General features: G+C 39.4%; 1 protein-coding gene across 1 annotated transcript in view; it reads left to right on the forward strand.

Annotated features, from left to right (window-relative positions):
* JAZF1 (JAZF zinc finger 1) overlaps nt 1-27,594 on the forward strand; it is a 222,900-nt gene that overhangs the window by 114,439 nt on the left and 80,867 nt on the right. The window contains exon 2 of the mRNA XM_018576086.1: nt 17,651-17,723. Coding sequence (XP_018431588.1) covers nt 17,651-17,723 — 73 coding nt within the window. The remainder of the gene's footprint in view (nt 1-17,650; nt 17,724-27,594) is intronic.

Genomic DNA, 27,594 nt, shown 5'->3' on the forward strand with positions numbered 1-27,594 from the left:
GCCTTAGCATCCCATGAGACTCTTCCTTCAATATTTTCATACTAAGAATTTTGCTTTTTGCTATAAGCAATAAGAATAGTTTATTAAGGTTCATGGTGAATACAGTTTGCTAAAATAGAGTTGGGAATCCAGCAGGTCATACCTTCCAAGTTCAGGTGCGGAGAATCCCTATTGCCCGACGCATGGTACATGCAGTTCCAGATGCCCCTCAGGTGTATTTTTTCGACATTTAGCCCTGCTGTGGGCTAGCATGAGGGCTGAATGTAGAGCAGTACACCCCCCAGCCGCCCACCTCTGTCCCCGCCGGCTGCCTCTCTCCCTGCTGGCCGCCTCCCTCCCTGCCTTGGTTTTCGGGGTCCCCCGCTCCACTGGGGAACATGGGGCCATGGCAAATTACTTTGGGATGGAGATTGGGAAGTAGAGCGGAGAACATACGTTCTCTGGTCCGCTCTGTGTGAGCAGTAAGACAGGAACGCTGTACTCGCAGCCTTCCTGTCTCAGCTGTCACAGCAGATTGAGCACAGTGCTGTGCAAAATCTGCTGTATTGGAGGACAGGCTTCATAAAGAGAACCTGTCACCTCCAAATGCTATCACACAGGGGCATGTTATCACCTGTGTGACAGCAATAAAGTTAGGTGGAAAAATAATAAAATAAATAAAAAAGTAAAAGATAATAAGATAAATAAAAACACACAAATAATAAAATAAATTAAAATAAATTAAATTAAAACCAACCCAGCAAACTGCATGCTAATAAACACACGTGTAGTGCATTATCATAGTGCTGACCTCCACTGTGTGCCTTAAAGTAAGTACATGTTCCCAACTGGCGCTTCTTAGCACAGTTAAATATGGTTTTAGTTAAAAAAAAAACATTTTATGATCACGACAAGTAGATTGTACCAGCGCTTTAGTCTTTGGACAAGTAGTTTATTTATTTTTTACATTTCCACACCCTTGAACTATCTGAGATATGAAAGATCGTCACCTCTTAGTGCAAAAATATTAATGCTCTAGAGACCTTTTGCCTCCCGTCCAAACATGCAGACCCACAGTGTACATCAGCAAAAGACACACTTTTGGGTATTAACAGATGCCTACAATGTCAGTGGCTGCATAAATAAAATCACTTAAAGTGTATCTGTGCTTTTATTAAAAAAACCTGGTGGGGTAAGAAGGGGGGAGGAGGCCGGGACAGTATAGAGCTGCTCTGAGCTGCTTCTTAGGTCTGTGTGTAGCAGGTATTTTAATGAGAGTTTCCAGGTTTTGTAGTTAAGCATACAACTACACTTTAAGCACACTGATGCTTTTTCACCACTCTTTTCCTTTTTGCTAGCCGTTATTTCACAGCACAGTAAATTAGAGGTTGGACATAAAACTGAGAGCTTCTTAAGCATGTTAGAAGTAAAGTAGTGCAATTATTTGTTCAAATCTAAAAGTGAGACAATTGTGTAGGAAAAGAAACACGGGCGATTTTATTCCAAAAGGGCTCCGATAGTTGGTTATATTATATACATAAACACAAAAGCTCAAAATAGAAAATTATGATCTAAGGAAGATAGCGCTGTTTACACATTCATTATTGAAGCAAATTTGGGAGCTTGTTTTTCTTTACTGCTTGTTTACTGCCGCTGTCACGTTAGGTGGTTTTTTTTAACACTGTCCATAAAGCGCGATTAATTGGTTATAGATCCAATAGGGACTGTCCCTCCCTCCATTATCTATTTTCAAGGTATGTTGTTGTAAGAAATTATCTTACATGTGATATATAATCTCTAATAATATAGTATAAAATGCTTCTCTTAATTTTGCACCTCAACCGTCATTAAGAAATTGCATCTGAGCTACAGAAAGCTCTATGTAGTTATTTTGTGCTGTACCATATTTGCAACTCATCTGATGATTTTTTTTTTTAAACTGCTCCCATGTGTCAAAAATCCTGTTTGCATTTAAAATGTGTGTGCAAACATTTTGAAAATGATTACAAATTTTACAAAATGTATCAACTCCTGCCATTATACAAGTACAGGCTTACACAACCTATAAATTATCTGTTCAGTGCAGATGAGTTATTCTGAAGGACGCCACTCCATGAAGTGGCTATTTTAAAGTACAGGTCCAAATCAGTCACATCACATACACCACATCTACCTCTAGATTACCACTATTATATTAACTACCTCTATTATATTAAACTGGAACTTCTGCAATTATTTCCTGTTTCCTAACATAATCTTAAAGGGAATGTACATGGTTTTGGGAATAACTTCTTTAGTTTAGTCAGGTTTAGAAAAAGACTTTTTAAAATATATTTATTTTTCATTTTTTAACCAGTAAATATAACATTTTGTATATTAGTATTCTATAGCCTGCATTTCAGCCAGCAAGTGGAATTTAAGAATTTGTTTTACATATTTTTATTATTGTACTATTCTATAAAAAAAAATCTACTGTTTACAGAACTTAGCTTATTCCTTATTGGACATCTAAATCTGAAGTTTACTGTAAGTCAGACAAACTAAACCTCAAAGCAGGCTGTATGTACTGCTCTGTCTCCCTAGCTAACCTCTAGTATTCTGGAAATCCATAGTCATGTTGGAATACTTTGACATGTATTATCGAAATAAATGGAACTGTTATCCCATCTGGTCAAAAGGTCCAGAATGTATTTGGAGCTGATGATGTCCTGAACAACCTCTGTCAGTGCATTTTTGTTTGCATCATATGGGTTTTGCATTCCCTTTTAAAGTCTATGGGAGTGAAAAACCTGCTTAAAGCACGTCGAATGCAGATCAGAAGGTCAACTGCAGGCCTATCAATTCAGAGTGGTTTCAGAAGTATCTCAAAATGAGGTCAGGTAGATCTCATTGACAGAAACCCAAAGCCCCTCGACACAGGACCTTACAATAACACTGGTTCAAAGCTCAAGACCTTCTTGTCAGCTAACTTGTGGATGCATCTTTTGCATCTTGTCGAGTTGGTAACCTTGCCATATGTAAATATAGGTGTGCCCAGAATAGTTGTCAGTAAGGGTATGTCTGCTGCACCATTAGGAATTTTACTTAAGCACACTTTCACCACTTGTCTGGGGTACGCTGAGGACCTTTCTCTGTGATTATACTATTTTGTCATCCAATCTAAAACCATAATGGTAAGATAAAGTGTATGTATAGCCTAAGGATGCACTGATACCAGTTTTTCAGCATCGAGTACAAATGGCAATATTTTTTTCTCGGTACTCGCCGATACCGAACACTGATACTAGCATCCCGAAGCAGCGTGGGCCCGGCTAATTAGGAAGCCGGGCGGCGGGTCGTGACCTACCGCCCAGTTTCCTGATTGGTCAAGAAGCCAGGCTGCCTCGCAGTGTGAAGGCAGCTTCCTAGCCAATCAGGGAGGCGGGTCATGACCTACCGCCCGACTTCCTGATTGGTCAGGAAGCCAGGAGGCAGGTTATGACGGGCTGCCCAGATCCCTGATTGGTCAGAAAGCCAGACTTCCTTGCAGTGTCGCTAGGTAGCTGGCTTCATAGCCAAAAAGGAATCTGGTAGGTCATGAACCGTTGCACGGCTTCCTGATTGGCCGGGAAGCCGGCTCCATGCTCCCTCGCGGCACTGTCAGTTAGAGGGAATCTCCCCCTGACCAGTAGTTCCAGCATCGGGGTTGGTATCGGAGCATTTGGGTGAGTACGAGTACTTGCCCAAATGCTCAGTATCAGCACCGATACCAATGCCAGTATCGGTATCGGTGCATCCTAATATAGCCAATCTAGCCAGTCCATTTATTTTTGGTGGAAGGAGGAAACATTGAGGGGGGGATTATGCTCTTGTACAGTTGTCATTAAATAGATGTCTCATTTGAAGGTTTGCCTTCACCTTCGGTACTGGGGACAACTTTAACTTGAACCAACCTACTGGGCGGTAGGTCACGATTTAAAATTTGTATTTCTCAATACTTCAAATCACCAGGACAAATAGAGGGGCAAATCTACCCAGTGGGGGCACAAACACCAATTAAAAAAAAAACTGATAGCGGTTCTAATTCTTCCCCATTCTATTCAAATCAAACTTTATTTTAGTAGGCTTATGATGTACAGTCTGTCCCTTTGCATATTTTTACTCATCATTATTGAAATCCTATCTGGTCATTGCATCCAGTGCAACTCACACTTCAAAAGTTCAGTTTGTGTGTGGATATAAGGTGTTATTGGAGGATACCTATCAGTACAGTACAGTACAATAATGTACAGTATGTTAACACACCCAAACTACTGTACTTTATCTGGAGCATCTTCTAGCAAAATTTTGGGCTGTAACGTCACCCTTACCAAGGGGCTGCACATGAAAGCTGGGAGAACATTTATTTTTCTTTTCGTAATGAGTATTTTATGTATACAGCCTTTTCCTGTAATGTGTAGGAATGCGTTGCACCAAAGTATGACCTTGGAATTACATAATAAACTGATTAAAATTGTTTTAACTCTTTAAATACACCCCCATTTCAAGCATTAAATGAGAACTATGGGGTCTGGGCTTTTCCCCATAGTTCTCCTTAGGGTAACGGTAGGACACAAACTAGCGTCCTCCCGTCACCCTAATCTACGCCGCAGCCAGAGCGGATCCCGACATCGATGTCGAGATCCGCCCAGCTGCGTGAGTGACAGCTGGCTCTGCCTATCTAGAGGCAGAGCCAGCTGTACCCGCCCCCTCCCCCATCCATTCCGCCAGTCAGCGAATCCATCCCCTCCCCTGTCACGGCAGAGAGCCGTGACAGGATCGAGAAGTGAGCGAACACCGGCATGTGTTCACTCACCTCCCGATCTACTGAGCCGACCTGTGACAGTCTCATTGTCACAGGTCGGCTAGAACTATGAGGTGAGTGAAAAGCACTCACCTCATAGTTCTCCTTTAAAGTTTCAGGTCAGTCAACATTAAAAATGAAAGGAGTTAAAAACACATTTACTTAATTTTAAACTTTAAAAAAAGCATTGGTTAACAGACTGTACATTGTTTTCTGCCATCGACTTTATTAGGCAGCCTCCTTTTTGCCCTTTAATTTAATTGGGTTACTGTGGCCTGACTTTTTCTGACCTGTCTACTGCCATTCCTCTATCTAGTTAGGGGCCAATGATGACAGTTGATGACAGTTGATGGAGCTTAGTCATGAAGTCATGAAAGTTAGTTGAGTTATATATCCTGGTCCCTTGAGAAGCATAGGGATGAAGTGAAAGACTTCTACTGTTTTTAATTTGACCTGCAGCCAGGTCAAGTCTACGTCATGAAGTCAGGATAAATCAGCTTTAAAATGCATATGGGGAACACAGATTGAGGCTTCAGCCATTATAGTTGTGCAAAGGGCTCTTCGCTCCATTTTGTTGGTTATCTGGGAACCATTTTTCTGCCCTGCTTGTAATGCAAACACACCCAGTGCATGCTCTCTGCTGTCTCTATTATAGAAGGGATGAAAGTATTCGATTTAGGGATGTTCATTCAACTTTCTAATCGTTGATCAATTTCAAACGCAGTAATGAAAAAAGTCGAAGTAGCTAGTTGGAAATTTTTTCTTGATCAAATGAAATTTTAACAGTCAATGTGGTTTTCTTTTTGGAAACTCTATTCATTCCAAATTCAAATGTTAAATAAAAAAACAAAAATAAAATTTCAAACGACATTCGTCAAGTGTTTGATGATTATCAAACGCTCCGACAAGATTTTTTGTATACATGTTTGTTCGAAAATCCACTAGTGTGTACGCCACTTAACTGTTTTAACTGTCAATAGTAAGAATTTCCAACTGCCACTAATTAGATTCAAACCCACCTTGGAAGTTTGAAAGTGATAAAGAGTTGACATTACAAAGCACAAGCTGCAGGAAGCAGACCCATTCACCTCCCATGCGAGGAGATCTGTGAAATCTGCCTGCTATAAATTACAGATAATTCAGATTTAAGTAAATTGAGCGAAATTTCTGACTTTAGGATGGTTATGATGTTTTCTGCCATTATCAGTTTACTGTGTTCACTTGTTACTTGAATTGCTTAAATTGACAGTAAACCCTGAATATAACAGTTTAATCAATGAAAATTTTGCAGTAGAGTTGATCAAAGCTTAGGATCAGAGACAGTGGTGAAAACCGAAAGTTCTAGGGGGAAATCTTCAAACAAAGTGGTAGAAAAACAATAATGACTATTGAGAGGAGTTTTAGAGACCAGGTAAAATATTTGCTTCATATTTACCTCCTTTCTTTCTTTGACAAAAAAGGAAAGTTTCTAGCCTTGAGCCATATTTATTAAAATACACTGATGATTTACTCCGCTTGTTATTTCTTCCTTCATTCTCCCGGTCTACTGTTGGCTGGTTTGATTAATGAAGGTTTTTGCCAAATTGAATTGGCCATTAATAAATGCCATGGGCCATGGAGATAATTATAGCTTTTAAATCAGCTCACATTAACATAAGCTACAAAAACATTACACCATGTAAAAAGGCCTAATGATCTCCTAGTTAGCGATATATACATTTCATTCACTGCTCTCCATGTTGGCTTCCTGGTTTGACCTTTTATTAAATTTGTTTTATGTGCGGTTCGAATAAGAGCAATGTTTTATGTACCCAAAACACAAGGACATTTTTCTTTATCTTCCAAGAAATATAGTTCCTTTTAAGACAAAATTTGTGTTGGACCGCTTTGCAGGAGACCTTGAAAAAATCTGTTTCTGCTAGATCTCATTTTGTCATATTTGTTGCAGAAAAATGCAATCAAATGAATGGAACCCCGACTTCCCTGCCCACCTTGCTTCCTTAAAATAAATCTTCTACCAAAAATGAAATTGTGCCTCATGTCATTCCTATCCCCTTCTCCTTACCAAAACACTGACAGCTTTTTATTTTAATCATTAAAAATATAGTACATTTTATTGCTTCTTTTTATACTAGTCCTCTTCCACTTCCTTGTTCCTAACCTATGTGAGGATAACGTGTCCATTGTCCTCGTGCAGCCTCCTGGGATACCTACATCACATGTCCCAAGAGGCATTATTTTACATGATTCATAATATTCTATGGTATCTCACAAGATGGCAACATAAACAAATAATTTGGTGCCAGATCTCTGTGCATGTGCGAGATCTGGTGCCATGTAATTGTTGGGCCAGCTACAGAAACCTGGAAGAGACATCTGGCTCCTGATGACCAAAAGTAAGATGGCAGCACGAGACAGGACCTGTGGTAGTAGTAGTTATTCCCAATGAGAAGTGCTAGTTTAGTGAAGCAGTTGGCCTCCCTTATATGACATTGCTGGGGTGTGTCACGAGGTGGGGGGTCAGTGATGTAATCCAAGCTCTGACACCAAGGGTACTCCTGGTAGACTCCTGCAGTGGGGAGGCAGTAAGGAAGCATAGATGGGAGAGTATACCTTTCTGTGGAAGTGGGCTATTAGTAGAAAATGTCACTTTGCTCTGAATGAGCAGTTGCTAGTGTCTAAGTGAGTGAACCTGTACTGTAAAGCTTACCTTCCCTATGCTCCCCCATTTACAGGCAAAGATTCCTTGGCTGTCTGAACAATGCACATTACCAAGGACACTACCTCTGCCCTCAGGTGACAGAGTTTGGACTTGTCAATTGGCTGCTTGAGTGTCACATGTTCTCCAATACCTATATACCTATGGGTAATGATTGGGTGGCTTGGTGGCCGATCAATAGCATTCAGAAAGTAAGTACATGATTTCTTATAGTCCCTCTTTTAAAATTTAACTTTGCATGTTAAATGCAAAGTGCAGATTCTCTTAACAGAAAAGGTAATGAAAGTCCTGAAGTACTTACTTTGCCAGCAGATTCCATGATGAAATACCTGACCTGTAATCCTTCTCTACTACAGAGATCACATGACTAATGCCTCTGCATTTAGTTATAAGACTAGCCTTCATCATTGTAATGATTCCCTTTTTTACTTCATGGGTTGGGGGGAACAGGGGAGTGAAGGGGGGTTGGGTTTGTCTTGACAATTGCTTTAAAGACTGTGTTCAGGTTTTATTGAACCCCTACGTCCACTCACTGATGCCCCACTACCACCACAACCATAGATAGATATTTCACAGAGCTCATTATATGTGACTTGCATGGGTCTGTTTTTTTTTTTAATCACAGCTATGCATCCTCTAGTCTTTCTGCTTGGTGTAATTCTAGGGATTGTTTGAACCTAGTTGAGGGGTATTAGGAACATCTTTCTCTGACACTTTGGGGGTGATTTACTAACCTAAACACACGCACGCACTAGGTGGTATGAGTTTTACACAGCAAAACGTATTTATCAACCAAAAAGTCTCTAAAAGCATATTTCCACTAATGCCATATATGGAAAAATCATGCACATGATGCATATATAATGCTGCTTCACAGTTTAGACAAAAATGGTTAGCTCATGCATTTACATTCCTGCATACATCAACTCAAGCAACACAATGTAGAGCTAAATTACAATTCATGCAGGGCTTTGCACAACACACCTGCTGGGTGTGTACACACTACAAAGGTGTCTAGATTCCACCAATAGATCATGCTGGGAGGGAACACATTACAGAGGTGTATACTTGTTCGTGGTGTGTTTATAAGGTTAGTAAATCAACCCCTTTATCTGGCTTTTGGTATGTAAGAGACATCAAGCTGCCTACAGTGAGTGTGTTTGGGAAAACCTAAGAGAAACAAAGTTTGCAAATCACCAACAAAATGGAGGGTGTGGACTGGTGTACTAGAGCTGAGCATGAATGAATTGATGCTGTGAGCATGTAGGCTGTGTTGATTGTGTCAATTTTAAAGCTTATAGTATATCTAATCTCAAGAACAAAAATGGTATATTATTTTGCAGTATAACAGTCCCTAGTGGCTGCATTAGTTTCTTTTTTTAGGCTTAGTAAATTTTCTGCCAGTACAGAACAATGCCCATTGACCTTGTCAGAAATCCAGTATCCTTGTAGCTTCCTGTGCACTGAGCTAAAATCTCAATGTTATCAGCTTTTCCAGTTATCTGTGTCTTCCATGAAGGAGAGAAGGAGGTGTTTTGTAGTCTTAACACACTTGTGTCCGAGGGTGACCATGCTGCTCCTACATGGTTACAGTGTACTGAGTAAGCGTTGTAACCTAAGGACAGGAAGTGTGTTAATAGTGGAATCACCATGTTAAACTTAAGGGGAATAAAGCCTAAAAAAGGAAAATAATTCAGCCACCACATCTGGACTGGTAAGCTGCAATATGTGTTTTTGGGTTTAGATACACTGTAAATCCCAGTTTACACTCGGTTGTTTAACCCTTTTGCACAGGTGGGGACCGGACCTTTGAGTGATCATAACACTGCAGGCGTTACATGGACTTCCTGGTCATGTGATGCCCGTGATTGGCAGCAACAGGGATCTTACTAGCTTCCCATCATTGCTAGGTGATCGGGAGGTGGTGGTGACAGCATGGTAATGGTGTTAGGGGCGCCCATTGAGTGTGCTCCCAGCAGACACAGCAATGCTGCTATGGGGCAGCATGGTATATGATCCCTCCCTCCTTTCTGTCACATACATGCATATAGCCGGTAGTAAGGAGTTAAATCACCTTTCAGGTCCAGTCTTGGTAGGTGGCTTCTAAACAATCTTTTTGCATCAAGTCTGTTTCATGAGAACAAGAGTATTCTTCTTAATTCCTCATTTAATTTCTACTCAGATTCTGCTATTTGCCTTTGGCTTCAGCTTCCAATAAATGCATGATGGGCACTGATGTTTAAACTGATTGCCTTGAGCCAGTCACTGATTAATGTTCATTTGCAGTGCCGCCCTCTTGCTGCTGTCTGAATCTCTGTGTTATAAGGAATAATATGCATGAATCCTCTTCACACACTTATTTTTCATTTTAATTGCATATTTCAGGCAGCCATGACAGCTGTAAAGGTTACAGTTAAGACCAATTGTTCATACATATATAGCAGCTCGTCTCATTACAGTGCTGTAATAATTGATACGGAGAAGAGGTGGGTAACAGCCGAGACGCACATAATTTCTTATGATGAAGATATTTTTCTATCGTAAAAGTGGCAGAAGATGAAAAAACTGTGCATGATTTACGGAGCAGGCTTTAATAATGGTCGGCGCTCGTACAGATTTGGAATAATTTATAGAAAGAGTCCCTGGGATTTTGTGTTTTAACTGGCTGGAAAGTGCAAAGTCAGGCTGTTCTGGTGTGCGAGCCAGTTGTAAGTCAGGAAATCATTAGAGATAACTACATTTATCATTATTAATTCTGCTCAGCGCGGGCATGTACAGGACTTTCACATTTTTCCTTTGGTAATCTACAGATGTCTTGATTGTATGCACCTGCCTAATCAATGCAGCAGGGGGTTCTGGGTAATTGTGTGTCAGTGGCCAGCAGAAGAAATTCTGATTCTGCAACTAAATTCAAAATGACTGGCTGCCCCGGTAAACTTGGCTTCCCTACATCCAGCTATATGTACAGATTTTTATTTCTGTCTTTTGAGATACAAGAGCTTGATTTTTAAAGCAGGTGGTAAAGCAAAGGTAGATGGTGGTAAAAAGTTTTCAAGTGATCCAACTACTTGCAGGCTCACCAACATCTTTCCTTTGGCCAACTACTACATATAGGAATATACGCTACAAGAGTATGTTATAGGTACTAATAGACATAATAAACGTATTTACAGACAGATATAAAATTAAAAAAACGCACTTTAGTTAAATTATGAATTAATAAAAAGTAATTTAAGTTAATCTTAAAGGAGAACTATGGGGTAAGTGTTTTTCCCCATAGTTCTCCTAAGGGTCACGGGAGGACACAAACTAGCGTCCACCCATGACCCAAAGCTCAGTATACCGCGAGCTACAGCTCGCGGTATACTGAGACTGCCGCAGCCGGGACGGATCCCGATATTACTGTCTAGATCCACCCAGCTGCGTGATTTACAGCTGGCTCTGCCTATCTAGAGGCAGAGCCAGCTGTACCCGCCCCCTCCCCCATCCGTTCCGCCAGTCAGCGCTGTAAGATCAGAGCGGGGAGGGGGGAATCCCTGTAGGGAGCCGTGACTGGCAGTCATGGCTCTCTGCAGGGACATGATCGAGAAGTGAGCGAGCGACGGTATATGTTCACTCACTTCCCGATCTATTGAGCCGACGTGTTACAGTTTCATTGTCACATGTCGGCTCGAACTATGAGGTTGAGTGAAAACCACTCACCTCATAGTTCTCCTTTAAGCAAAAAATTCTGATTAAAGTAGGGAATGGTCATAACCCCTGAAGACACAACAGGAAGTATGAAAAAAATCTATAATGAAGGAAAATCCCCTCTTACACAGTTATCACCGGAACAGGATTTCCCTTCTATTCCTGTTCTGGTAAAACATGTAAAACTAAACAAAACCATTTTAGCTTCTTGCCATTCTTTACACAGCAGAACTCAAAATAGTAAAGAGGGATCAGCAGAGTACTGTCAGTCTAACATTGTGAACAGGGTAACAGGATGGAAAAGCCAAAGGGGGCACCATTAGTGTACTGCTGCTGCTGTTGCATCATCCTTGCAGCTTGTTCAGGTCGTGGACCTGTGATGTCTGGCAGATGTCTTTCGGTTACAAAAAAGAACAGAATGGCAAATACTATGAGGGGAATTTATCAAAACTGGAGCAGACAAAATCTGGAGCAGCTGTGCAAGGCAGCCAATCAGCTTCTCTATTTCATTTTCAAATCTTAACTGAACAAAGCGAAGAGAGAGAAGCTGATTGGTTGCCCTGAGCAACTGCTCCAGATTTCATCTGCTCCAGCTTTGATACATTCCCCTTTTTCAACCATGTAGTTAGCTATTTGCATGGAGTGCAGTTTTTATTCACAGCAGCGCCAGAGCAGACAAAGTCATAAAAGCTGATTCCTGATTAGTCCTCTACATTTTATTACCTCCAGGTTTATATATCAGCAGATTCTCCCCACCAGCACACATAGTTTGACCCGTAAGTGCACACAATATGCAGTTGATATGTTTCTGCTACGATTATCACGGTGCATAAAATACACCAGTTTCTAGGGCTAATTTCTGTGGTAAAAGAATGTTCCATTTGACAATAATGACCCCAAGCAAACACCAGGCCCAGGAAAACAAGCCTTGGAAAGTACCCAGCACTTTGGCTATAGCCCTGCTAATACACATTAACAAACTTTTTAAACAAGAATCAATTTTCGTTCAAGAAGCCGAATGAACCGCTCTTGATCTTCGCTAACTCAACATAAATATTTTATGGGTTTTCTGCTATAAAGTTTGCCATTACCCAGCAACAACAACATCATTAATTGAAGTGAGGCAAAGCACTATATTTTAAGCCAGCTTTTTCAACCAAGTGCTCCCTAGACTGCGGCATGGGCGGGGTTAAATCATTCCTGGTCTTTGGCAGTGAACAGATACAGTTTGACAGTCAATTTCAGCGGGTAATATATATCCTACGGCGCATGGTTGGCAGCATAATAAAACAGACTGGACTTGGGAGGAATATGTATGATTCAGATGACATGTTTTTTCTAGGTAGCAGAATTTAGAGGCAGTAGACTCCCAGCATTGTAATGCAAGGTGTAGTTTGATAAAATGCTGAATGAACATTATTTGCGGCTGTCAGAAAACACAAATCACCTAAGTAACAGAATTTGTCTGAGTTACTGTGCATTTCATATTTGGGCTTATTGCTTTATGCCGAGATATATATCTCTTTCCATACTCGGCAAATAGACAAATGGATGATGAATGATGGAATGGACAGTCATATTTAATCAGAATCCTAATGGAGAATTAAGAGCATATTTCTGCAATATATCATGTGGTAACAGTGTATTGAAATAAGAGCTGCTGAAAAGAAAGTTGTTAGAAACTTTCTTGGGGGAAAAAATTGAATTGTATAAACCCTAGAGGAATGGAAATAAGCACGTGATGTACGTAGCAACTAATCCGATTGCAGCTATCTTAGTGCAGGTTAAAAAATAAAAGCTAACGTTTTATAATATGCTGCGGGCAGCTGATGCCTATTAAAGCGGAAGTGAAGGAAAAAAAGAAATTGGACATTTGCTCTGTACAAATACATTTCCAATAATGATGGGTGTCACATGTGGCTGGCTGTGGAGTTGGGTATACACTTTATACTCATACTTTAATTCATCTCCGCAACTACTGTATTACCAAAACTTCCAGCACTGTAAATCACAGCTCCACCTCCAATAGAGTCAAGAAGAGCATTGCTCACCCTTCCTCCATTCATAAAATGTCTTGTATTCTTTTCATGGTTTACAAGACATCCTGTGATTGGTCAAGGAGAGGTCCTGGCATTCATCCACCCCTTCGCTCCCCTTATCCAATCACAGAATGCCTTGTATTTTGTGAAAAGTTCAAATTCAAGTATTTGGCGAATGTTCAAGGCTCACAGTAGTAGTCGGGATGAATGAAAGTATGAGTTTTACTTGACACTACAGCCAGCCATATATGTGACATCCCTCATCCCATTATATTTATTTTTTCCCTGGAGTTCAGCTTTAAAGGCAATAGATTTGTTTTAATAAATATAAAAAAGAGATCAGCTTTATATCAACAATGTTATCAATGTGTGTTATTATGTAAAAAATAAATCTTTGCTATTGTGTATAGTTTGTAATTCTCTATGTACATGGGGGCAGCTATACAGGTGAAACTCGAATAATTAGAAAATCGTGCAAAAGTAATTGCAGTAGTTGCTGCAAAAGGGGCCCAAACCAAGTACTGAGTACATATGCATGCTTGTACTTTTCAGAGGTCCGATATTGTTCTATGTACAATCCTTGTTTTATTGATTGCATGTAATAATCTACTTTTTTGAGATTGTGGATTTGGGGTTCTTGGGGTTTTCATGAGCTGTAAGCCATAATCATCACAATGATGACAAATCACGGCTTGAACTATCTTGCTTTGCATGTAATGAGTCTCTCTCATATATTAGTTTCACCTTTTAAGTTGCATTAGTGAAATAAATGAACTTTGCACGATATTCTAATCGAGTTTCACCTGTATATGCTAATTACATACTCAGGCTCTGATTGATGCTTTGCAATGGTACACAATGGTTGTGCTTTAATCAAAATGCACTTTACTGGCCAAGTTATTGAAAACAGTGCAATTGGTGAGGCGCATTAACCTAATAAAATAAACAAGAGCACGGATAAATTGCGAGTGTATGATCGGAGTGTTTACTCACATGTTTGCTCACATGCACGATTGTGATCCATGATTTTATCTAGCTGATTGTACACTGAAGGTCACTGTGTACTTTGGGGGTCTTATTTTGCCCTGCTCGTTGAACATCTAAATAATGTTTTTATGCTTTTTGTACCTATAGGTTGCACCACAGAATGCGAACACCAAATATATTTTTTAGATAAACTGAAATTTTAAAAATGTGACCGGTACATTAAGCAATAAAACAAGCATGCACCAAGCTAAAAGGTATATTTTAAAAGCATTGTATGCTATCCTGTGTTTGAAAAAGTCAGCGTATGTACACATATTTATCATTGGAGTCTGTACTACAAGCACCAGTGCATGAAACCTTGCATGCTGACTAGTACCATTCTCCTTACATGTACGGTTCATTAAGACTTTTTTTTTTTTTACTAATGAAGGTTTTTTTAGAGCCTTCTTTAATGTCCATGCACACTTGATGGGGTTTTATTTCTCTATGGTGTGCACATCTAAAAATGTAAACAGTGCTTGTACAGACCAAGAAAGGATGGAGAAAAAAAAAAAATAGCAACACCACAACATAGTTGGTGTGTGTTTAGATGCTTGAACGTACATTCCATAGCGAACCACACTTCCGTGCATGTTCGCCAAAGCATGTGCTCAAATGAATGATAAATTCCCTAAGCATAGATTTTTGCATGTATGTACGCTGTAGCCTGTGCTCAAATGAATGATAAATTCCCTGAGCATAGATTTTCCATGTATGTTCGCTGTAGCCTGTGCTTAAATAAATGATAAATTCCCTGAGCATAGATTTTGCATGTATGTACGCTGTAGCCTGTGCTCAAATGAATGATAAATTCCCTAAGCATAGATTTTTGCATGTATGTACGCTGTAGCCTGTGCTCAAATGAATGATAAATTCCCTAAGCATAGATTTTTGCATGTATGTACGCTGTAGCCTGTGCTCAAATGAATGATAAATTCCCTAAGCATAGATTTTTGCATGTATGTACGCTGTAGCCTGTGCTCAAATGAATGATAAATTCCCTAAGCATAGATTTTTGCATGTATGTACGCTGTAGCCTGTGCTCAAATGAATGATAAATTCCCTAAGCATAGATTTTTGCATGTATGTACGCTGTAGCCTGTGCTCAAATGAATGATAAATTCCCTAAGCATAGATTTTTGCATGTATGTACGCTGTAGCCTGTGCTCAAATGAATGATAAATTCCCTAAGCATAGATTTTTGCATGTATGTACGCTGTAGCCTGTGCTCAAATGAATGATAAATTCCCTAAGCATAGATTTTTGCATGTATGTACGCTGTAGCCTGTGCTCAAATGAATGATAAATTCCCTAAGCATAGATTTTTGCATGTATGTACGCTGTAGCCTGTGCTCAAATGAATGATAAATTCCCTAAGCATAGATTTTTGCATGTATGTACGCTGTAGCCTGTGCTCAAATGAATGATAAATTCCCTAAGCATAGATTTTTGCATGTATGTACGCTGTAGCCTGTGCTCAAATGAATGATAAATTCCCTGAGCATAGATTTTCCATGTATGTACGCTGTAGCCTGTGCTTAATGAATTATAAATTCCCTGAGCATAGATTTTGCATGTATGTTTGCTGTAGCCTGTGCTCGAATGAATGATAAATTCCCTGAGCATAGATTTTGCTCAGCGCTATAAACCAGGAACGTAGATTTTGCTCAACCGTGCAGGATTAATGCACAGCCATATGTGCAAATATGGTAGTAAATCAGGCCCACTGTGTGAGTGACACCTTATCACAGCAGGTATTAAAGTAAAACTTAAGGCAACAGAACAAGGTCATCCTTTATGAGAGAAAACTTTGGAACATACATTAAAAGCCTCTACTTATAAAAGAAAATTGTAAAGATACTATACAATACTTTTCTAAAATCAGCTTAAATTATCTTGCTGGGGGGATTAATGCACAGGCTCGTGCTGGAAACATGTGATACACCACAAGGTTCCTGCAGTTGAGCAATTGTGTTAGCTTTGATTTGTTTTTTTTATTATATTATTATACAGGATTTATATAGTGCCAACAGTTTGCGCAGCGCTTTACAATATAAGGAAGACATTACAATCACAATACAAATCAAGACAAGATGGTAAGGAGGGCCCTACCCCTGAGGGCTTTCAATCTAAAAGGGAGGGGGAAGTGATACATGAGGAGGTAGCTGTGTGGGGATGAATTGTTTGAGAGCGTGAAGGTTGAGCGGTTAGGTTGAGGTGGGATAGGCTTCCCTGAAGAGATGAGTCCTATGGGATCGCCTAAAGGCAGTCAGTGTGGGAGATAGACGGACAGGTTGGGGTAGAGAGTTCCATAGGATGGGAGAGACTCTAGTGAAGTCCTGGAGGCGAGCATGGGAGGAGTTGACGAGGGAGCTGGAAAGCAGAAGGTCATTTGAAGAGCGGAGGGGACGGTTACGGTGATACTTTGAGACCAGGTTTGAGATATAGCGGGGGACGGAGTTGTGGATGGCTTTGTAAGTGGTTGTTAATATTTAGAATTTTACCCTTTGGGCGAGTGGAAGCCAGTGTATGTATTGACCGAGGGGGGTTGCAGACACTGAGCGGTTGGTTAGGTGAATGAGTCTAGCACCTTCATTCATGATAGACTGAAGGGGGGATAGCCTGTGTAGAGGTAGGCCAATGAGGAGGGAGTTGCAATAGCTAAGGCAAGATATAACAAGCGAGTGGATGAGTAATTTTGCGGTTTCATTGGTGAGGAAGGGGCATATTTTGGAGATGTTACGAAGGTGAAGGCGGCACATGGTTTGCTTCATAGGGGTCCTCATGCTTTTAATAGACACCTGTGAAAGAAAAAAGTAGAACCCATGTATGATGTATCCTTCTTAGCTTGTCAAAATCAAGTAAGTCTAGACTAGGAAAATAATGCCCCAAAACAATACCAGGTACGATCTAATATGATTTATATCTGCAGGCAAGATGTGATACATTGTATAAATGTTTCAAAATTATGTAAATTTTGGATCATAGGGGAATAGCTGAGCAAAAAAAAAAAACATAATACAGTCATATATCCCTCATGGCCATTCATTATCTGTGTGTCTTTGTATATATTGTAGTGGTGAGCTTCAAAACATAGGGCTTGCAAGGAGGTGGAGAAAGGTAAAGCCTATTCCCGACGCTGCTCAGGACCCAAAGAGGCTATATACATACATATACAATATATAGATATATACACACCCATATTTTTGTATCTTTATCCCTCATATTAGTTTGGGGCATTTTATATCAAACTGATTGGTGCGATTTAAATAATTTGAAGAATAATCAACTGTGGAGAATATTATTTAAAATATCTACTGTGTATTATTATTCCGCTGTTCAAGTCCTGTACTCACATCTCTGTTTTTGTTACAGACACAGATCCACGTGTCTTGGAGAAGCAGGAACTTCAACAACCAACATATGTTGCGTTGAGCTACATCAACAGGTACATGTTAATTTCTTTACTAATACTTTGGGGTATTTAGACATGAATATATTTTAGAATTCCGAACAATGTAATATTAACGTCACAATGTCATTAAGTCAACACTGTTTGGGATGAGCTGTGCAAGAAAACTGTTCTGGCACTGCCTTGTAGTCTCCTACAAGCATCTAATAAGGTGGTGACTGATTCTGGAACTGCACTATGGAAACTGAGGCAGCCGAGCCACAACATAGGGCCGTGCAGCCAGATTTACGATGCCATGAAAACAGCTTTGTTACTTTATTAAAATGTTTGCTCATATTATGGTTTTTAGCAGCTAGAATCAAAGAAACATTATTAAGTCATTTCAATCATATTTGCTCAGAGAACACTGTTGGGACACTAGGGGCAAGCACTGACCCCATTCATTTTACTCACTTTTATGAGGTGAATATTTCAGAGGAGGCTTATGATTACAGCGCTATGGCTTTTCTTCTGCTTACAAACCTGGTTATACCCTGTAAGTTTCCCAAACTTTCCACAAGAACCATAGTGGTCAATACATATTTGTTGGTCCTTGTGTGTGAAAATGTTGGACCTTTCCTCACTCAAGACAATTCTGAAAGTACTTAGCCTTAAGACACAAATCTATTTTACAGATGAGAACCTGCCATAGTGGAGCTCATGTCAACTCCGATAGGTCTAGTATCATATAGCACCTTTCTTTCCATATGTAGTAAATAGTATTCCCACCAACAAAAGGCAAGAATCAAACATAATACAAGTGCTTCTTCTGATTAAAGATATGGGGTTTTCTCTGCAGTAACATGCTATGCACTCATTTGCACTGGACATGTATGTACCAAGGGGATATTAAACCCAAACTCAATTCCCAACAAAGAAATGTTGTCCAATAATCATCAGAAGTACATTTAATGATCCTCACTACCCTAAAATGACCTTTGATTGAATTACCTAGCTTGTACTAATAGGTAACACCAACATTTTCAACTAACTACTCTCTCTTGAATTTGATCAGATAACTAGACCTAAAGTGACACTAAACTCAGGAGTTAAATCTTAAAAATGCATTCAAGTACCTTAGGTATTCATTTAAAAGTGATGTCTGGTGACAGGTACCTTAACTTTTAACAAAAATTTATCTTATTTGTGTATCAGTCAGCTGTAGATCTTCAATTCATCTCTGAATTGGTGCTGACACTGTTCTTCCTTCTGGAGGGTGGCTACTTTTGTTTCCCATGGTCCCTGTGTGTTGTAAGGTAGCCACCGCTCCAAGCTCATTCCTGTGATGGACTACAATCTCAATACAAATTATTGAACTAAACATGAGATTGTATTCCATGACGGGAGCGAGCTTGGAGTGATGGCTACTTTAAAAGACACAGGGGCCATGGAGAACAAAAGTAGCCACCTTCCAGAAGGAAGGACAGTGTCAGCATGAATTTAGAGATGATTTGAGGATCTCCAGCCGAGTAATTCACAAATAAGATAAATTTTTTTAATAGTTAAGGTACTTGTCACCAGACATCACTTTAAAATGCTTCCAGTTGTAATATCTATATCTCAAGAAGGAGCTTGGCCAGCACAGAGAGTAATATGGCACTCCCAGAAGAGTAGAGGGCTATATGTTTAAAAAGGGAGGGGAAGTGCTAGGAAATGGACTCCTCCAGGAGTTGTCAAAGTTTCTAGCAAGTTGAAAGGCATATTGCAAGTGAAAACTAAATCAATTTATGTGAAAGAAAAACTCTGCAAGTAAATATTTTCAGATTCTTGATTTTTCTGCACTTCTATCTGCATTTATTTAAGCTGGCGACAGGCTCTGTTTACCACTTGTATGGCCTATTCAGCACCATTTCCATTGCAATAATTTGCTGACTGATATACAGTTACTGATGATCGCAATACAAATCAGTGGATAGGTTGCCATGATTGACTTCAGGAATCCTTAGTTATGAGGGATTTCTGCAAGAATGAAAATCTTGCTAAAATTGCCTATATAGTTTAGGCTTTATGTCCCGATGATTATGATTCATATTTAGCAAGACATTTTCCAGAACCAAAACGTATTATTATCCACTATAAAAATATCACTATAAAAAATAGGCATACACTCTCACTATTAGATTTTCTTTGTCTAAAATTCAATTTTTGTGTTTTAGTAAATGATCCTGTGGTGCTTGATCTAACGACACTGCAAAAGTGCTGAAAGCACTTTGAGCATTGCTGATGCACATGCAGTCTTAAATTTCTGGCTTATGCCAGGCTTATATAAGAGAGTAGATAAAATGCCATTTTCACCATGTTGAAAATGTCTTAAAATTTTCAGCCTCATCGCTATGGAAACGCTTGTTTCTGAAGAGTGCAATGCTATGATGGAAGTTTTAGTCCTTCAATAGGAGCTGGTTCAGATTTCTTTGACGTGAGGCAGAGACTGATGGATCAAAGCCACACATCTCTCATCAGATAATAATTCCTTCTTCCTATTTTTATGTTGTGGTGACTACACTGATCATGTGTTTTTATTCATGAGCTAAAACCTCTACATTTTGCTATCTGAGCTTTTTCTACAAAAAGCAACAGGAAAACTTTAGATATCAATTCAAACAAGATGTGCGCAAATGGCTCCTGGGTCAGGGAAAAGGGAAACGTGTTGTGTTGCACAATGATTTATGTATTTGACTTAATTTTCTATCCTTTTATCAGATATTAAGTTCGCCAGAGTGTAACTTTCTTGAACTTGATAAAAACACTTCAATCTCTTTTACATGTCAGTTGTAAAGATCAAAAAAAGGGGATCCTTCGGGAACAAAGAGTATATGTTACAAAGTATAGCCCTCGTAGGATTATAGAAAATTGACCAGTGTTATCTGGCAGAGACCACACATTACTGAGCTGATTCTCTTTCTCTGTACATCTTGATACAAGATATTAAATCATGTTCACCATATACATACAGTTTACATACTCTATGGCCATTTTTAGGTACACTTGTCTAGTAACTAAACGGGGGTGTTACATTTTAATGATGCTCAGTCGGTATAAATGGTCCCAGGAAAACATTCCTCCATTACACCAGCACCACCTATTGATGGGATAAAGTTATAGATTCATCTTGCATCCTTAGAATTTTTACCTTAGTTCTGTAGCAGCAAACTGTTACATTAATCTAGCCAGGAAAAGTTATTCCAGTCAGCAGTCATCTAGTTTTAAGGATCCTTTCACCATAGTAGCCTCAGTTTGCTGTTCTCAAATGATAGGTGTAGAACCCAGCGTGATATTCTGCTGTTGTGGTCCATTTATAGTATTACATGCTTTCAGGGTTATTTACAAAAGGGTGAAGAGTTTGGAGAAGGCAGGAGAAGTCAACAATCTAGGCCAAAATAGCTGATTTCTCCAATTCAGCTCACTTTCCAGTTCAGCTATGTTGTCCTAGATTGTTCACTTCTCCTGCCTTCTCCAAACTCTTCACCCTTTTGTGAATAGACCTGTGTGTGTTCGGACATGCTCTTCTGCACCCATCTGTTGTAAAGATGGGCTATAGTGCACAATGGGGTTGATTTACTAAAGTCAAAAAGGGCAATCACTATGCAAGGGAATTTTCACTTTGCTAGGGAACTTCCCCTTAGCTTAGTGAATGTGGTGAACATTGGATTTGCAAAGAATGCTCAATCACATGCAAGGACAATACAAAAAACAGTGTTTTGCTTGCACATGATTGAATGATGGAAGTTAGCAGAGCTTCGCCTCATTCGCTACACCTACGCCAGGGTAAAATTCTCTTGCAAAGTGAACAGCCTATTTGCCTTTGGTAAATCAAACCCTAAATGTCAGTTTGAACTGGCCCAGGGATGATTTTAGACATATACATAAACCAAATAAGAAAAAAAGGGATCAGTACACCTACATTGAAATTCACCTGATTTTCTTTGTAAATCAGGGTCTCAGACTCAATTCACTCGTGGGCCACTCGACAATTTTTTTTCTCCCATGGGGGCCACTTGCCAAATTTACTTTAAAATAAAATGTAACTATAGCTGGTATGGTACTATGGACACTAATACACACACAATAAGGTCCCATTCGTATCTGTAAGTTTAGGTGTGATTAGGGATTCCTGCATCAGGAACTTGCGTTTTCCTGCAGCAGGAATGCCTAATGTGTAGTTTACAAGCGGCAGCTGTCACCCGTTGAAGTTAACGATCAGGTGACAGCCACTGCATGTAAACGCATGCACACCGCATTTAATGTTATGTAATATGATTACATTTGGTTAGGAATCAATCACTATCCCTGGACGCATTGATTGTGCATTCAGAGAGAGTGTTTTCTATCCACATAGTACCGGTACTTTAAGACCAGTTATGTAAATAGATAAAATTACTTTCTATCAAACACCACCATACATTAGAAAGCATTCCATATGTCTATTTCCTTGTGGAGCAGATTCATTTTATTATTTGAGACATTCATGGTTTTCTGGCAGTTGGCAAATACGCCAGATAGCTAGTCTGGGCCTGGAACCTAAAAAAACTTCTGACATTGATGCCAGGATGGTTATCAGTGTACCCCCTGTAATTTAGACTACAGTAATGGAGGCATTTTGTAATTATATATGGACAGCAGTATGCATGTATTTGCATTACTAGCATATTTTTCACATGTTTTTGCTTCCATATGCCTCATTCTATTGCCCTTTGAATCTTACTCATGAGCAAGCTAGGCTTTCTTTAGATTTTGGTCCTCTCTACAATTAACATGGGTCCTAAGCATGCTAAATGGTCAGATCCCTAAGTTTTATTCACTCTTAAGTATACTTTATTAACTTTATAGAACTAGTACTATTTATATTAATAGTTGTATTCTAAGTACTTCCATATTGCTACATCATCATGTGAACAATGAACACAGCCTCATTGATGGCTAAGTGCTTAGAATCTGTCACACGTGATAAGTAAGGGGATTCTGGGTATATATATGAGACAGCTGCATTTCCTGCATGCATATTAAACTGACATCCATCTATTGAACTTAGTTTGTTTTAGGGCTTTGAAATTAACTCTGAAAGATTAATTATTTGGTACCCAAAGGCTACCTCTGCTCAATGTTTCAGCTCAAGAACTGGCTCATATAAATTTGATGGTAAAGTAATATCTCTACATTTTAATATATAATATTTTAAGCCAACACAAATGGCAGGGCAATATTAAAAGAAAACAAAGAGAAAGGGGTAGATAAATATTCAAACGCTTTAGTTTTTTAACATAAAGAAAATGGCTAACCCAGCCATTGGCTTAATGAAAGCTTTAATGACTAAATGTAAAGCTTGTAAAGTGCCTCTAATTAGGTTTATGTGAATGTCATAGCAAGTTCTACACATGATGGGGACATTTTCCAAACCTCTGGTTCTAATAAGAAGTAAAAACCGGTGCGTATTAAAGCATTTAAGGTGGAGATCGTTGATACTGACTGGGATAACATGTACCCAGCAAGATAGTAGCAGCACATATGGCAGTGCAATGAGTCCTATTGCCTATACAATAGAGGCTATTGACTATAATTGCTTTTTAATCAACCGGTCATTAAAGGGAGATACAGCTAACATCTCATAGTACAGTCATATGGTACCTTTACATATTACAATCATATTATAGAATGGGTAAGGAATTTCTATGCAACATACCTAGAACTTTATTCACTGAAGTAGTGTATTAGAGCAATAATGTAAAGTTCTGTATCTCAGAGCACCCAATTCAATGTTAGATTACGCAGTTAAATAGGATAAGAGAGTGTAGATAGTTTCTGACTGGCTGAAGTTTTTACACTTTGCACATAATTCTTACCTTCCCACAACGGAGCGAAATACTATTTACATTTACTGTGTAGAAGCTACTCCCCTATTCGAACATACAGGTATGTTCATATAAAAACTATCCTGGTATGTTTTACTGCTCCATTGAAAGAAGATAAATTCCAGGTATAAAAATAGTTATTGGTTTCACTTGAGTTCAAACATGAATTCCTCCCTCTTGACTTTTCTACCTTTACAAATAAGGCAGCTATGGTACTGAAAAAAAATCTGTGTACCAATAAGCACAGTGGCACACTAACATTGCAAAGGGGAAGATTGTTCCGAATAAATTCATTAGAAGAGATGCTTATTACTTCTTATGGGCTCATATTTGGGATTTATGCTTCCTTGGCAGTCTGTCTTCGGTGTGCACATTCTCTTTGAAAGGCACATAAAAATATTTAAACACTGCAGTGCCTCTTGTAATATTTTAGTATTTCAATAAATTGTGTGGTACTAAAGTGTAAAACAAGCCTGGGGTTTTGTAACCTTGTTCCTCTGGAGCCATATAATCTGTACATAGGCAGGGTTTCTAAAGATCAGTTGTCTGAAACGAAAATATAGGTGCTTTGCACATGGAGAATGAGGAGGAAAAAAAACACACACAGCTACTGCAGCATTGCTTTGACACAGATAAGTTATACTCATTTTCGGAAATATTTTGTATGACAATTATAGTTGTTGTTTTGACAAACATTCAGTAAGGACTGATCAAGATCTGATATGCATACAGTTGGAATATCATACTAAGATCTAGGGGCGAACTTTCCCTTTGGCTACTTTCTTATTGGACCTGTCATGTTTCAAAACAAATCAGATCACCATTTCCCCATAATACGGTAGAAGAGGTAGTATACTCACTTATCCGGTGGCCTATGTCTTTTTTGCTCCGTTCCGGTGCTGCAGCCTCCATTAATCTTTTTCAGCATTTTACATTTCCGGGGTTGTCAGATACATGTGTCCATTGCTGCATGAAGTAGTTCCTTCCTCCAACCCCTACATTGCCGCTGAGTCTTGTAGTGACATTGGACTCGTAGAAAAGAACCACAGCACTCCTCTAGGATCACATGGTCTCTGGAAACCACAAGCATTGTGGACATTTTTGGGGGAGATTATTTGAGACTAGAGGGATTGTTTTCAATCAAGCTGACCCTGCCTAAAAACCTAGCACTGATGTATATACAGTATCTTATAATGTAAGCCCTCACGGGCAGGGCCCTCCTTACCATCTGGTCTTCAATTGTATTGTAATTATAATGTCTTCACTACATTGTAAAGTGCTGCGCAAACTGTTGGCGCTATATGAATCCTGTATAATAATAATAATGAGAATCATCAGGAAAGCAGAGCCTATATGTGATGAGCAAATATGGCTTCCTTTATATACATAATATTCATAAATAATACATGGTTTTGAAACATGAGCATGCTTTGACAAGATTATTTTCTTTACACTGATCTCTTTCACATGCAGCTCTTAAAAATACAAGGATAAGTGCACTTTAAAACAAAGAACACATATACTTTTTGCCCCCTGACCTATCCTATCAGTTCCGCTGCTTGTTTACATCCAGCAGTGCAAGTATTCACTGTTCTGGCCGCGTCTGCACATTAGTAGCCCATAGGCTTCTATGGGGCTGTAACCTGAGGCTGAAGAGGATTGGAGGCAGTTCAGTAGGAGTTTAAAGTGCAGGCGTGGCCAGGAGAGTAAAGACTTGTGCGCTGGATGTAAACATACAATGGAACCCTGTCTGTCACATTATGGCAAGCATGGATCTGTGGAGGGTTAGGGTGGTTTGGTTAATTCACAGGAATGGGGCAGGAAAAATATATGCACCTTGTTTTAAAGTGCACTTGTCCTTTAAGATAAAGATGAAAACATGCTGCTGAGTCTGTTGGCGGCCACAGATCTGAGCATAGCTAAAGCGTATAAAGGCTTTATGTTCGCTTCTAATAAGCATTCTGTACAGTGTCTGCTTCCCATCTATGTATATTAGAAACATATATAGAGTATGTTAATGCACAGATGCAGTGACAGTACACGGGGGGCGTTTCAATAAGGCATCGTTAGAAAGTCCTGCACCAAATTCATTAAAGCCTTGTGACAGTTTTGTTGCTGTTTCTGATGCATGCAGCAAAATCAGGTACTTCTTATGTGTGACACCTTCACATGCTGGCGCTATGGTTGCGACAAATTTAAAAACGTTATATCGGTGATAAGAAAAGTGGAACTAAACCTTCCTCCATGTTGGTTTAAATTGTGTCACATTTGTAAGTATTGTGTCATAGACAATATGAGATATATACCGTAATGAGTGTCTACAACACTCTTTATGACCCACACTCAAAAGCAGAGTTGGGCTCACCCAGATCATAGGCGCCAATATCACCGTACAGGCTGCTATGGTCGTAGTTATTTCCACCAAATATTTTATTAAAGTGTATCTCTAGCTCAACTTTTATTGCTAGTTTTGGATAGAGTTGGGGATGGATGAAACCCCTGTTAGGTTTCTCTTTTTGTTGTCTTTGTCCCATTGGGGACATTCACTTCCTGTCCTGTGGCCCCTTCAGAAAGTGGGAGGAAATCTCTCCAAAATTAGGCAAACCCCCTCTTAGGCAGTTGTCATCAGAACAAGTGTCCCTGTTGGAGTTTTTCACTCACTTCCTATTTCGGTGACAATGCAGAAATGTTTTTCCTATCACTTTTTGTCCCACTTGCAGTGATCACCAGGACAAAATATCCCTGAAGTAAATACATGTAGAAAGTGAAGATCACCAGCACTCACAGAATGACGTTGAATCTTAGTGATTTATTGAAGAAAAACCTCACATAAATTTATCAGCCAACGTTTTGGGGCCTTGCAGTGTCCCTTCCTCAGGGCACTATGTGGTGTGGGATCCTGAGCCCTCCTCCTAATTTTATGTCCACTTGCCACCAATCCAGCAAGATATTGCCCAGTAGATCACACATCCACTTTTTAAAATCATTCTTGCAGGGCCTCTTCACTTCTATTCATTACCATGGTCTTCCCATACCAGACAAGTAACTAAGACCAGGGATAGGCAACCTTGACACTGTGGTAAAACTTAAAATCCTGTCATGCCTCTGTAAGTCATGCCTACGGCTCTGAGTCTTGGATTGCCTCATGGGACTTCTAGTTGCGCAACAGCTAATGCCAAGGTTGCCCTTCCCTGGTCCATACTCTCTGGTGGGCAAAAATTCTTTTTTACCTAGAGGGCATAGAGCTAGCGGATATCAGCAATGTTTTTCAACTTACAACGGGGCGAAAAAATCTGCAAAGAAAGAAAAAGCTTCACTGCATTTAAACCCTTTAGAGATACTGGTCTCACAAGCTGACTTTTATGTTTCTGGACTTGTTTCACTAATGAATTAGTGGATTTACCAATTACAGTTTTATTTATGGCTTCTGTGGCTGGGATTCCTTTTCATGAAGTATATCGTAGCTCCTCAGAGACATGTAAAACAGTTTATTTAGAATATTTGGAGCCAGCCTGCTATTTCAAATAGCAATAGCCAATAGCAGGTTTGATATTGCACACACTCACTGTCTGCTTTGTTTACATTCCCTGGCTGAAGCTATTCAAGCCATGTGTGCTTGAATAGTCTCTTTGAAGTGGAAAGGTGACCCTAGGGATCTAATAGACCCTAATGTCACCTTAAAGAGAACATGTCATCTCCAATGTGCTATCACATAGGGGGCTTGTGAGCCCCCCATGTGATAGCAATGAAGTTAACAACAAAAAGTTTAAAAAAATAAAGGTATATCAAATAAATTTAAAAATACCAAAACAAAAATGTAATGTCTGCCGGCCCTGCAAATATAGCCCCCACATATAGGAGCGGAAACACAAGTCAGGTGCACCTACGTACAATAATTATGATTGCGCTATATTGCGCGATGTCAGGTATTTCCACGTGTGCCAGAGTGAGAGCAATAATTCTCAATATTCATGGCTAACTCTCAACTGATGACCGGGCTTTTATTTATTTATAAATATATA

The sequence above is a fragment of the Nanorana parkeri genome, unplaced genomic scaffold (assembly GCF_000935625.1).
Source record: "Nanorana parkeri isolate BGI_ZX_2015 unplaced genomic scaffold, ASM93562v1 scaffold4, whole genome shotgun sequence".
Lineage (NCBI taxonomy): Eukaryota > Metazoa > Chordata > Amphibia > Anura > Dicroglossidae > Nanorana > Nanorana parkeri.